Source organism: Gopherus evgoodei, chromosome 2 (assembly GCF_007399415.2).
Source record: "Gopherus evgoodei ecotype Sinaloan lineage chromosome 2, rGopEvg1_v1.p, whole genome shotgun sequence".
NCBI lineage: Eukaryota > Metazoa > Chordata > Testudines > Testudinidae > Gopherus > Gopherus evgoodei.
In genome coordinates, this window is record NC_044323.1 from 119,663,738 (window position 1) to 119,678,374 (window position 14,637).

The following is a 14,637-nucleotide window of genomic DNA, read 5'->3' on the forward strand; positions in this document are numbered from 1 at the left end:
CAAATGCTGACACTGCTTATCCTCTGAATGGAGCATCTGAGAAATACTGGGAACACAGCACTTGGAGAGGACTAGTACCAGGCCACTTACTCCATGTGATGGGGTTGAAGAGACTCAGCTTAGGTCAAGAATAAAACTGGACTAAGATCACTATAAAATTCTGCCTCTAGGGAAGTCTGAGCTGGACTTACAGTACAGGAACAAAGTGTTATGGAGTGAGTTGAAAGCCTTACTTTCTGTGTGTGTAGGTTTTTCCTTCAGTTAATTATATTGTTGAACTGTTTCTCAAATTCTGGAGGCATTTGTCTCTTGGCCTCTGCGCTGGGGGGAAAGTATCCTAAAAATCCAGCGTGCTTTATTGTATGTACTTTACTTACAAACCTTAGGGAAGGCTGGCTTTGTGAAAGCAGTATTCTCGATGCTTCAGCCATACTTTTGCTAATATATCTTAACTTGAAAATTTCCAAAAGAAGCAACAAAAACAGCACTGCTGCTAATTCCTATACACTTCTTCATAAGAATCTCCAATAGTACTCTTTTCGTTTACAAAAGTGCTACTAAGTACTAGCCTTCGGGCCTAAATTCAGCAATGTCGTAACTGGGACAGGAACTTGGGTGCATATATTAAGGTAGTAAAACTTGCTCGAATTTGGCATTCAGTGGGTGGGTAGGTGGATGGGTAAATTAAGGGTAATTCTCACACCAGGGATTGGAGCAGGAAAAGCAGCTAGCAATTAAAAACAGCTCTGACCCTTTCATCAGGCTGCTTTTGCTTTATCTTGAATCTTCCTGAAAGTTGCTTTTTGTGCTCCTGTGTCCCTTAATGTTCAAGACATGTTTGTTTTTCACACTTAATGTTAGTTTAGTACAAGCTACGCTACTTTAATGTTTACATTGGGGCTGTCAGTTGCGATTAACTCAGGTGATTAACTCAAAGTAATAAGGATTAAAAAAATCACAATCAGTTTTAATCGCACCAATAAACAATAGAATACCAGTTGAAACTTATTTTTGGATGTTTTCCTACATTTTAAAATATATTTATTTCAGTTACAACACAGAATGAACAGTTGACAATGCTTGCTTTATATTACTTTTATTTCAGATATTTGCACTGTAAATATGGCAAACGAAAGTTTTTTTTCAGTTCACTTCAGATAAGTACAGTAGAGCAATCTGTCATGAAAGTGCAACTTACATAAAAAAAATCTACATTTGTAACTGCACTCAAAAACAAAACAATGTAAAACTTTAGAGCCTACAGGTCCACTCAGTCGTGCTTCTTGTTCAGCCAATCGTTAAAGACAGACAAGTTTGTTTACATTTACGCGAGATAATGCTACCTGCTTCTTCTTTACAATGTCACCTGAAAGTGAGAACAGACGTTCGCATGGCACTTTTGTAATCAGCGTTGCGAGGTATTTATGTGCCAGATATGCTAAACATTATTATGCCCCTTTGTGCTTCGGCCATCATTCCAGAAGACTTGCTTCCATGCTGTTGATGCTCGTTTAAAAATAATGTATTAATTAAATCTGTGAGTGAACTTCTTGGGGGAGAACTGTAAGTCTTTGGCTCTGTTTTGCCCGCATTCTGCCGTATGGTTCATGTTACAGCAGTCATGGATGATGACTCCGCACATGTTCTTCACTTTAAGAACACTTTTGCTGCAGATTTGATGAAACGCAAATAAGATACCAATGTGAGTGTCTAAAGATTGCTAAAGCAGTTGACCCAAGGTTTAAGAATGTGAAATGCCCTCCAAAATCTGAGAGGGACAAGATATAGAGCATACTTTCAGAAGCAACACTCCGATGCAGAAACCTAGAGAACCTGAACCACGAAAAAAGAAAATCATCCTTCTGCTTGTGGCATCTGACTCAGATGTTGAAAATGAACATGCGTCAGTCCTCACTGCTTTGGATGGTTAATGAGCAGAACCAGTTATCAGCATGGACGCATGATCTCTGGAATGGTGGTTGAAGCATGAAGGGACATACGAATCTTTAGTGCATCTGGCACATGAATATCTTGCAACACTGGCTACAGCAGTGCTATGCCAATGACTGTTCTCACTTTCAGGTGATACTGTAAACAAGAAGTGGGCAGCATTATCTCCTGCAAATGCAAACAAACTTGTTTGTCTGAGTGATTGGCTGAGCAAGAAATAGGACTGAATGGACTTGTAGGCTCTGAAGTTTTGCATTGTTTTATTCTTTGAATGCAGTTATTTTTTTGTACATAATTCTACATTTGTAAGTTCAGCTTTCATAATAAAGAGATTACACTACAGTACTTGTATTAGGTGAATTGAAATACTATTTTGTTTTTTACAGTGCAAATATTTCTAATAAAAAATAGTACTGTACATTTTCTGTGCTGTGCTGTAATTGAAATCAATATATTTGAAAATGTAGAAAATATCCAAAACTATTTAATGAAATGGTATTCTATTATTATTTAACAGTTAAATTAATCCTGCTATTTTTTAAATTGCTTGACAGCCCTAGTTTACACCCATTTTCCAACCCACTTAAACTGTTTGTCACTATTTGATCCAGAGAGTTTTATGGGAGTTGTTCCATGCTTATATCAGGTATCAATCTGGTCCTCAGAGGATTTCTTCTTTCATACTGCACAAAACCTCTACTTTAGGAATGCATTGGCGCTTTTTAGGGGAATGCACCTCTGTCTCAAAATTTGACCTAAGGAATTAAATCTGGTCAGACACATAATCTAGAATTTTTATCTCCATCTTAAAAATTTACTACTATACTAATTTTCACTCTCAGTTGTAAACTTATCATTATCCATTTTTTCCCTAATGATTTTGTCCTGTTCAATAGGTGTAATTTTATTCTCTCTGGATGCCTGCCCACCCACCTCTGACCCCCCCAAAACCCAAACAAAATAACGCAAAATAACTTCCCCACACTATTCCCAAAGTAGTCTTGATATGAGTTGACTTGTTTAATTGCTGCCCTAGATCCAGCGTACCTGCAACACAGTGGGAAAGGGAATATGGGCGAGTCTTACCTTATGCGCATTTAACATGCGCGAATTCAGCTTTGCGTGGTTGGCAAAAACAAAAAAGAGAAAAATAACAATTTAAATACTGTACCTGTAGTGCGGGTGATTCTGCCCGCCATTACACTCAATGTAATTTTGACTATACGCGATTTTCGCTTTACATGCTGGCAGCGGAACGTAACCCCAGCGTAAGATGAGACTCGCCTGTAGTTTTGATTTTTTTTTTTTTAGTGCTAATCAGTAGTCTTTTTAGAGCACTTTTAATGTAATACCTAGTTTTTTGTTTCCCTGGTATTAAAATTCAATCTCCATAATGGTGCTTCTGTCCACTGGTTTATTCATTTTTCACCTTAACACTAATCTGCCTCAGTTGCAGGATCTCTTTTAGCTAGCAGATGGTTGTTTTGATCCTTCCTGCTCTATTTAACCAGCCATTTACATATTGTCATAGGAAATTAACATGGTTTTCTGTTTCAAAACATAAATTTAATCAACATGTACATTAAACAAAATTACTTCTGCTGCCACTTCAAAAATATATTGGCAGCAGAATTTTCAGGAATAAGACAAACTCATGCAAAAGTTAAGCAGAAGTCTTTCTTTCCTGCTCTAAAAGCTGTCCAGCTCTGTTTTTAGTAGCCTTCCAATGAGGGAGAGTGCCAGAGATGGGGTCCTCTGTGGAGAGCAGGCAAAGGCTTGTGTCATTATTGCGTGGTCCATATTTGAAAGGAATTTTCCTAGCTTCTTTGTCAGCTAAAGATGAGGCAATAAAAATGGTGGTTTGGGCCGCCACTACTAGCTGAAGTTTTAGCAAGAGTATTCTAATATTGTAAACCATTATAATGAAAGGTGCATATGCATACTTGGTAGAGGGTGAAGGCTGGGGGTCTGCATGTACTCTTTAAATATTACCCTTTGTCCACAAACATTACAGCCATTTAATCCATTTTGAGTTGTTTTCATTTATATTTCTCACATTAAGAAAGTAATAAGATTCATCTCTCGAGTCAATAAAAATGAGCTGCAGAGCACATCTTTCATTTTTTTTTCTTCTGTTGTATTGAAATTTGTTCTGAATTAGTAGAACTTGAATGTTTTGTCTTTTGAATCCTTCTTAGTCTCATGGCAATCATCACCATCACCACGAGAAACCTTTACTTGAACAAAATAAAGATGCCCTATTCAAGCATCTTGTCTTTCAAAGTGTAGAAGAAACTGCTTATTTGGATTCCACATGGAAGGGACTGACAGCCCTTGGAGGCCTGTATTTCATGTTTCTAGCTGAGCATTTGATTACTTTAATTAAGCAGTTTAAAGACAAGAAGAAAAAGGTAAGGAAATTACATTTTGAAGCCTCACTGTACTATGTAATATTAGTGTCTGTGGATATTAAAATTCTTTTGTAGAGAGTGGCTTGTTGATTAGATTTGGTAGCTAATGAGGAATGTGCTCAAACTCAATTTTTGCTTATGAGTATATAATAGTATACTTTGAGTGATCCTAACCATCTTTACTCCTTCAGAGTAGACGTGTATTTATATTCCTATAAAGAAGAATTCTGTTAATTGTTCTTACATAAGCAGATAATTCAGTCTGCATCTTTTAATTGTTTATCTTGAAGTTACAGTGAAAGACCTGATCTACAGTGAGTGCTATCTTAAAACAACAACACCCCCACCATTCTCCTCCCCCCTCCAAAAATCCCAAGCGGTTACTACTGGGATTGTTGTGGTAGTCCTTACAGTTACATCATTGGTGTTATTCCTATTCTAACTACTGTGAGTGTAAATTGTTGATATTGAAATGGTGTCCACTATAGCAAGCTGCCTAGTGTAAAAATAGGTGAGAAATACTCATGAGGGTGGGAGGCTCAGTCTCCATAACTACAGCTAAACTTCTTTGCTCATTGTAAGGTAACTCTGGGCAAATAGTTCCCAGGCAGAGCAGATGCTTGGTTTTCATCATGTTTTAATGAGACATTTCTTCGAAATTTGAGTATGAGTTAAACACTACAACAGGGGAAAAGAAATGGCATTTTGTTAGGCTTTAGAGGTGTTTCAAGTATAAAGTAGAACTATAGTTGCTGTGTAATTCTGTATAAATAATACTTATGTCTGCTCATTGTGACTTTTCTTTTTTTCCCCTCTGTACCCTAGCTAATTCTTTGCCTTTTTACTCTGCTTCTGCTGACATTCTAGTACTCTTCCTGGTTATGCATTCTTTGGGTATCTCCATGCTGTCCTCTTGATTTTTCATACTGCATAATTTTATAAATATACCATGTTGCTCATGTACATCATGAAAAATAAGTAAATATTTATAACTTTGATTTTTCTTTTGGAGTCAGAAAAAAAATGAAGATGCAGAAAGTAAGAAGTTTTCAACAAATGAAGAAAAATTAGATGCAGATTATCGTAAGTCTCAGTAACACTATTGCACAACTGTATCAATCAAAAGGGTAAAGAATCTTTTCTATGCTATTGAAGGCTCATTGATCCTTTCACTTACTGTTGGCTGGATTGCTATATAGCTAGGTTAATTACATCTTTCCTGAACCAAAAACTTGATACACATTAGTATGCAGAGGATTGACTTTAAGTTGATTTTTAACCTTTTTTTTTTTTTTTTTTTTTTAATGGTGATAGGAGTTTGAAATAGTCCATGTACTATTTGAATTTTTAAGTGTCTACCCTTGTGATCCAGGATTGAGCACTGGAAATCAAAACTGTTCCGTTTAAGCCCTTCTGTCTACAGAAGTTTAGGATGCTTACGCATCTACCAATTTCTAGACTAATAGTACCTGTAACTCTATGGAGAAAAGATTTTTTTAAGAGTCTGTGTCTCAAGCTTACATATTTCAAAGGCCTGACAATCTGATTTTAAGAATGGCTGAGCACCCACAATTCTAAATGAGGTTAATTGGGGAGAGGGAAGTTGCAGGTATTCAGCATTTCTCAAAATCAGACCGTTAATGAAAACACCTTAAAAATTTCATGGAACAAGAGTGCCACCAAACGTCCAGATCTTCTGGTACAAGTTTGCAATAAAACATTGAGCTTTTTGATTTTTATAGGCTGCTTTTCAGTACTATGTGCTCGGCTACTGAAATATCCACTATGATAAGCACTTGGATTGTAAGGTAGGAGTAAACAGGGCATGTGTGTGCTTAACATTAAGTAATCTCATTCTGGGTTTTAAATTATAGTGTGATCAAAATACCTCATCTCAGCAAGAGTGAGATTAAAGCAATTCTGAGGTGAAAATATCATTACAAAATGTCTTGCATATTAGTGTGGTATTTGCTGGAGGAGAGCTGATGTCAAAAATTTGTCAAAGTACAGCAGTGTTCTGTCTGAGAACAAATATACGCATCCTTGTGAACGCCACTGAAGTTGATGGATTGAAATCATAGATGAAGTTGACTTATGCACCTGTGCCTCGCTCCTTTAAACCCTGGACTTCATGTTCTCCAGTTACCCCATTAGAGATTTTAAGATGTGCCCTTGTATGCCTCTGTTACTTCCCCTGTGGACCTCCACTCTCTCCTCTAGATCCTGTTGCAAGGCTGAGTCATATACCCAACTGCAGAAAACTGAAAAAAATAAATGGAGATTTGGGTTTATTTATGTTTCTGTGTTCAGGGTTAGAAAGAGTTACTTTCACTTTTATTGCTTTAACTCATTTTTCAGATTCTTGAGCAAAACACCATCTCAGAAGCATTTCTTGGAGTCAAAATGCATGAACTGCTTCACAGAGTAGAACAGTACCAAAATAGTCATAGTTTAAAAAAGGAACTTTGTTCAGTTTGCAGAGACCCCAAGTCATATGGGTTTATCTCCTGCAATCATTATCTGTAACTAACAGGAGATAGTGTTTCTGGCATGATAAATTTATCTCTGGCTTCTTTTAGTTGCATTATTTTCTCCGGTTTTCTGTCTTTGTTTTTTAAGCACCTCAAGCATCTAACACTGACCATAACTACCGGAAAACTAATATTATCTGTTTGATTAGACAGTACCCCACACTCTCTCCTGAGAATACATAAGAGCTCATATGTTGGCTCAGTGTTGCATGTCCTGCATGATCATGTAGCCTCAACCAGAACTCTTCTGTATCTGAGATTATCTGCATATAGGTATCGCAGTGGAATTCATTCAGTTTTACTGATTCCCCATTTGTAGTTTTCATGTGGCTATATGGATCATACCTTCTTTTGCAGAAACCAGTTCCCATTGATGTTGAGGTCAATGGGCTTTTTGTTTCAGGATTATATGGCAATTACATTCCCCCCTCTCATCTCCCCTCCCCTCCCCCCAAAAAAACCAAAAATATACAAAAGAATTGTGCACTTCTTTCAGTGTCACTCACTGCAGGTAAAGAATTTAACTGAAGCGCCAGTTAGAGCCAATTCTTAATTTAGCTGATCTAACTTGACAGCAAGTTGTATTAAACATTTAATATGTCCTTCTGTACTACATACTTTTCTTCTCTGCATATGTCTGACTATTTTTTTGGAAGTTCAGACTTATGGATTTGCATGTAGTGGTTAATTAATTACATCTATATCACAAAAAAGTCAGAATTGATCCTTATATTATAACTTCTCTGATTTTGGTGCCTTATAATTCAGCCTAAATTCATGAAAAGTACACGCAATGTGATTTTCAGACTTCTTTTAATTTTCAAAACAATTGGTCTACAAGTCAAATTGTGCAAGCTGAAAAAGTAAACTGTACACATTTGTGCTTAAGAAACATAGTTAAACTAGCAAATGATTTAATATGTAATATGGTATAATCTATTGTTAATATATATTATTTTTATAGCATCAGCTGAAAAAAGTTAGATTACCCGAGTAGAACTTGTGGGAATTTTGTTTTTTTGGAAATGAGTCTTTAGAGACGAGGTAGGAATTAAGACTTTGTTTTTATAGTTTTGTAACATTTCTGTTGAATTTCATGGTGAGTTTAGGGAAATTTGAAATGACATTTAAAAGGAAAGTATTGTGGAAAGTCATTCAAAATATTGCCATACTTAGCCTCAATTCTGAATTTCCTTGCTTTTCTCTTATTGTAACATAAATTGTATGTGATTATTTTTATGTACATTTATGCAGTCTTATTTTCTTATTTACAAGGGCCTGAAGGTTACCTAGGGACAGAGTCACAAGATCCATCACACTTCATTTCTCAGCAACCTGTGGTACAAGAAGAAGAAGAAGTCATGATAGCTCATTCCCATCAAGAGGAAGCTGACAATGAATATGTATCCAGGGGGTGTAGAAATAAATGTCATTCACATTTACATGACACTTTTGGACAGTCAGATCATTTGAGTCACCATCATCATGACTACCATCATATTCTGCATCACCATCATACCCAGAACCATCATCCACACAGCCACAGTCAGCGCTACTCACGCGAAGAGCTGAAGGATGCTGGGATAGCTACTCTAGCCTGGATGGTGATTATGGGTGATGGACTACATAACTTCAGTGATGGCTTAGCCATTGGTAAGTGTTAATACAATTCTTTTGCCTTCTCATGTAATAACAGCAAGGTAAAATTGTTTCTCTGCTGCCACTTAACTTCTAGTGAGAGGATATCAGATAAGAGTCTTGCCGTAATAAATTAGCCAATGATCTGCTAGTGGGTTTTGAATTGATCAGTCAAGGTTACAGATTGGAAACCTGGATAGCTAGTGCCAAACAGTAAACCATGACTTTGCTGCAGCTGAGAAAGGAATAAGGATAATGACCAGATAACTTCCCATCGTCTGTTTCTTTAAGAAATGTTATAAATATTGCTTTAATTATTTTACACTCAGAAGATCAGACCAAGATTTTCAAAACTAGGAGCCTAAAGATAGGCACCTAAATTCATGATTTAAGTACTTAAGTAGTTGGCCTCACATTTCAAAAGTGCTGAGCACCCAGCAGCACTCACTGATTTCAGGCTTGATGTTAATTCTCCCTATGCTGTGTTCATAAAGATAGGTGATCCCATGTCCTCAGTCCTATAGCCTGTCTATAGTAGTCTCCAGTTTTCATTTTAATCAGGTCATCGGCTTTCATATTTTTCCTCAAGCTTCATTGACATTCACCAAGATAAGAATTCATACTTTAATTGTCCAGAGTCCCTAAGGCAGGGGTTCCTAAACTTTTTGACTCAATGTTTTAAAGTATATCCTGTGACTTTTTAAACCATAGCTTGTCTAAACATATAACAATATCTCCTCTTCCTGCATAGTTTGTTCATGTCCCTATTCCTTCTCTCATGCATGTTCTGTTGCTTCAGTTCTGTCATACTGGAATGCTGTAGTTTTCTTGGAAAGATTTAATGAGCTATTCACAAAAATCATATATGCAACACTGCATTTTGGACATTAGACAAGTGAGGTCAGGTTGGCTGTCCCCTACCTTTCTCTAGCAAGATGGATAATGAGAATTTTTGACCTAAAGTAAGGTAGTGATGGGGGGGGGAATTTTTTAAATGAGTAATCAACACCAACAAGTCAAGATCATGGAAGATTAATTGTTTCTAGATGCACTCATTGCTCTACAGATGTTGGATTCATTTTTAATGTTGGTTCATTTGCAACAATGCACTGTAGTCAGTTCAAGGGCAGTAGCTTTACTGTAAATCACATTGCAGAGCTGAATTCCTTTTTCTTGTTTGCATGAGGAAGGGTGACTAAGTGATATTGTATAAGTTATTTCTTTGGACTTCAGAGTAATTTTTCAATGATGTGGACAAACACACATTCTGTATCCAATTCATAATGTAATATTACAGGAGAGCTTCTGATCTAAAAATTTAGATAAAAATTTGACCACTGAATCTAAATTTTCCAGCTTATCAGTAGTGAAAACGTGGTAGGAAAAATAAGATGATTTGCATGTAATAAAAGCCAAGAAGTATCAATTATCCTAAGTATATTTGTGAGACATTTGGGAAAGGATGGTTTTGATGGACGTAAAGTAAAATACAAAGGAAGGCTGATGCAATCTAACGAATGAGACCAGCCAATTTAGTAAGGCCTCATTAACGGATTCATGTCTAGACTACTAGAAAGATGGATTTTTCCATTTGATCTGTCTAAAATGTCATATGGGACAGCCCAACCTGCCAATCTTATGGGGAGGGAAATTCCAGGAATCTTTTTCCTAATGGTTCCAAGTATTTGAATGAAAAGAATATTAGTTTATTTTTGGTTGCAGGAAAATATTAGGCTGAAATAAACCTTCTCATTTGCAGTAAATGAGTTCTCAGATTCATAATGATTCCTTACTATATTCCAGCATGTATGTATTTGGTTTTATTGGACCTGTTTTTATTGGAATGGGATAGAACTCAAAGGTACTAAGGTATACTAGAATTCTGGTGGTATTATTGTTACAACATTAAACATAATAAAGGGACAAGTTCCTGCCACCATAAACAGAAGAGGTTTTTTTAATGGTGATGTGCTCTTAATAAATGATTAAAATGTAGAACATTTTAACATTATAGGTAAACCTTTATTGTAACAAGCACTCTTATTTTTATTTAATTTTAGTCTTTTTTTAAAGGAAAATCCCTTTTAGTCTATACTAAATGTTCTTGTTTTAGGGAGACTATTTTAGGTAGCAGCTCCTTGAGTTGAAGTCTAATTTTTTTTTTTGTTCAAGAAGCAAAAAGGCAAACATACATGAAGACAAAGGAGAAAACAGTGAAAGATAGGAAAATGCTGCTTCTGTCTCACTAAAGTTTGTAGTTTTAGTTGCTGGGTAATCACAGGCACATCATAGTATACAGTCTAATTAGCCAATTGGGAACCTGGCAAAGTCATTCTGGCTAGAGAAGGCAAAAAGAAAGAAGCCTACAATTGGAGGAATGAGATGATGGGAAGGGAGGGAAACTTTACCCTATGGAGGCTGTAATAGTAGGACTCCTAAGCTTACGTTCCAGGAGTTGCTGAGGACACAACCATGGCGACAGCGATATCTTCTACCTCTCTCTTCTCATCTCCTAATCAGGACATCTTTCAGGATTAGGAATAGAGGCCTAATTTATCATCACTCTTTCCCATTGGGTGGTGATAACCATGATGGTGAAGCTTCTTAGCTCTCCTTGTTGCATGGACACTCAGTATCCAACATTCTCTCTGACTGCAAGTTTAAGCTAATTACAGAGTGATAACTTTAGCATGTCATAATCAACCAGTCAAGCAGGGTGGCTACTTATTAGGGCAGTGTTTCCCAAACTGTGTTCCACGGAATGTGAATAGGTGTTCTGTGAAAGAATCATAATTAGAAAAAAAAGGTCTTTAAATTTTTTTTAAATTTGGCATATTTGAAGCATAATTTACAACTCTTTTTGAATGACTATAATTTAACATAAAACTCTTTTTGGGTTATTGATAGATCTCATATTGAATATAATGGCGTAAAGAAAACGTGGCATGCAAGTATGTTGACGTCTATACCTTTCGGGAATGTTTCAGTTAGTGACATCTCATAGACTCTAAGGTCAGAAGAGACCATTATGATCATCTAGTCTGACCTCCTGCACAATGCAGGCCACACAATCTCACCCATCCACTTTTATAACAAACCCCTAACCTATGTCTGAGTTTTTGAAGCCTTCAGATTGTGGTCTGAAGACCTCAAGCTGCAGAGAATCCTCCAGCAAGTGACTTGTGCCCCATGCTGCAGTGGAAGGCGAAAAACCTCCAGGGCCTCTGCCAATCTGCCCTGGAGAAAAATTCCTTCCTGACCCCAAATATGGTGATCAATTAAATCCTGAGCATGCGGGCAAGACTTACCAGGCAGACACCCAGGAAAGAATTCTCTGTAGTAACTCGTACCCCTTCCACTCGGGGCTGCGCGAACTGCAGTGGTATGCACACAACATTCTCTTTATGCCATGTTGAATATAACATATTCACTCAACACGTTCAAACCTGTGGGTCTTTACCATGTGTGCGATAAGCAGAACTAAACTAGCTTCACTCGAAATGATATAAATATTTGACAAAAATCATCAGTATTTCTAAATATTGTTACTAAACCTCATCACCATGGATTTGTGGCTAAAAGAAGGAACTTTGAAACGAAAAGCAAGTTCTTCTGGTACTCCAACTGTGGCTGAAACAAACGAGCAAACTATTGTAACACTTCAAAGTGAGGATGAACAATCGCAGTCTTGTGTTGCCAAAAAATCTGTTAGTACTAGTGAGTTATCCAAGGTGAAAGAATTTCCACATAAGTATATCGAAAAAGAAGCAGGTGTTAGAAGACCAAAACGAAAGTATGATGAAAATTTATTTCTTTTGGTTTTACGTGTGTTGAAAACAAAGATGTTCCTGATGCACAGTGCGACGTGTGCAGTGAAATACTAGCAAACAGTTCATTGGCTCCTGCTAAACCTCGTAGGCATTTGGAAACCAAGCATGCTGAATACAAAGACAAAGGTATGTTTTTCAAGAGGAAGCATGACTCACTTGGAAATTGTAAGCTTTCGATGATTAAAAATGCTAAAACAGAGAACAAAAGTGCAACAGAGGCATCTTTATCGAGTAAGTTACTGTATAGCGCTTGCTGGAGAAGCTCACATGATTGGAGAAACGCTTATCAAGCCTTTCACGAAAGATATTGGAATGTGCATGTTGAGCGAGCAGTCTGGTTTAAAAAAAAATAAAATTGATCCTGTACGGTTGTCAAATAATACTGTTGTATGCCATATTAAAGATTTTGCCAATGACATAGAAAAAGAGCTAGTTTGCCAACTGAAAATTTGCCATGAGTATTCATTGCAGCTAGATGAGTCCACTGACATTTCAGGACTTGCTGTGCTACTAGTATTTGTCCGATATAGATTTAATAATAATATTAAAGAGGGCTTGCTCTGTGAATCTCTGCAAAGCAACACAACTGGAGAAGAAATATTCAACTACATCAACAATTTTATCAGAAAGCATGACATTAGTTGGGGAAAATGTATTGAGGGTGCTCGGACAATGATTGGGAGGATGAAGGGAGCTGTAACGCGAATCATAAGTGTAGCACCAGAAAGCACTAAGAGCCATTGTGTTCTACACAGACAAGCACTTGCAGTTTAAAAAAAATAAAAAATAAAAATACCAGCATATCTGAAACCTGTGCTCGATGAAGCAGTAAAGATTATCAATTTTGTCAAATCTTGACCACTTCAATCCAGGTTATTTAAAATTTTGTGTGAGGAAATGGGTAGTCAGCACAGAGCGCTGCTTTTACATATGGAAGTGAGGTGGCTATCCGAAGGAAAAGTGCTTTTGAGGCTTTTTGAGCTTCATAGTGAACTACTGGTATTCTTCACTTCAGATAACTCAAGATGAAAATGTAATGACTGACAAATTCCTCATGGCTAATGAGACTTGCGTATCTTGCAGATATTTCTGCAAAATTAATCTGTCACTGCAGGGAAAGAATGTGACCATTTTTACTACAATGGATAAAATTTTGTCATTAAAGTAACTGGAATTCTGGGCATCTTCTGTAGAACAGAATAACTTTGACTGCATCCCTACAGTACCTTAATTTCTTACTGGAATAATTTCTACAGTCCATGAAGAAGTTTACAGCACTTATGAGACTTGCAGGTCTCTCTATTAGAATATTTTCCTATAACTACTGATGATAGTGCTTGGGTTCGAAATCAGTTTGTAATTACAGCCAAACCAGTTGGCTTTACTGCGCATGATTATGAAAGCCTAATTGACTTAATTTCTGACTCTGATTTGAAACAAAAGTTTAAGGATCTTCCGCTGAATAATTTTTGGAGCAGCCTAATAGAAGAGTACCCTGATGTATGTAAATGTGCAGTTTGTGTGCTCCTTCCTTTTGCTACAACTTATTTGTGAGATGAGATTTTAGTATTATACTGCAACAAAAACCAAATATAGGAATAGACTTGATGCTGCACCTGATATGAGGATTCAGCTTTCCAGTATTATTCCTAATATTCTGCATTTTTCTATCACAAATTTGCATAAACACCAATCCCATTAAATCCAAATTTGTATTTGTTTATAAAAATAGATTTTCCTAGTAAAAATCTAATTTGTTTCGTGTTTGTGTGTGTATATATAAAGTTTTTTTTAAATAGAACACTGTTTTTAATTTTGACTCTTGCACCTGATTTTTGTACGACTTTATACGCACTTTCCAGTTGGAAATTGTTAGTTCAAGTTATTTTAAATTTGTATTTTTACTTTATTTTATAAAACAAAACATATTTGAGCATAAATAATGCAATTTTTAATTTGAAAACCAAACGACAACAGTGTTCCATAATAGGCTAAAAAGTGTTCCATGGCCAAAAAAGTTTGGGAAAGGCTGCATTAGGAGTTTTTGTAGCTACGCCCCAGCAATAATGCCAGAGTTGTCAGCTGCTCTATAGATATCACATGACCAAGCCCTGGCTGGGATGATTTAGTTAGGATTGGTCCTGCTTTGAGCAGGGGGTTGGACTAGATGACACTCTTCCAACCCTGTCTTCTATGATTCTTCTGTGTGACTGATGGACAGTATGGTGCAGTACCTTCTGCTGCCAGTGGGATTTCTGGTTGAAAAATCTCCAGTCC

At 36.7% G+C, this 14,637-nt stretch overlaps 1 protein-coding gene across 6 annotated transcripts in view; it reads left to right on the forward strand.

Moving 5' to 3' along the window:
• Positions 1-14,637, forward strand: part of SLC39A6 (solute carrier family 39 member 6) — a 33,607-nt gene that overhangs the window by 10,348 nt on the left and 8,622 nt on the right. For 5 of the 6 annotated variants that reach the window (XM_030551614.1, XM_030551613.1, XM_030551612.1 and 2 more), the window contains 3 exons: positions 4,149-4,361; positions 5,378-5,444; positions 8,168-8,545. In XM_030551614.1, coding sequence (XP_030407474.1) covers positions 4,149-4,361; positions 5,378-5,444; positions 8,168-8,545 — 658 coding nt within the window. Of the gene's footprint in view, positions 1-4,148; positions 4,362-5,377; positions 5,445-8,167; positions 8,546-11,437; positions 11,581-14,637 lie in introns of those variants that run through there. The other variant, XM_030551616.1, reaches the window with a different exon arrangement.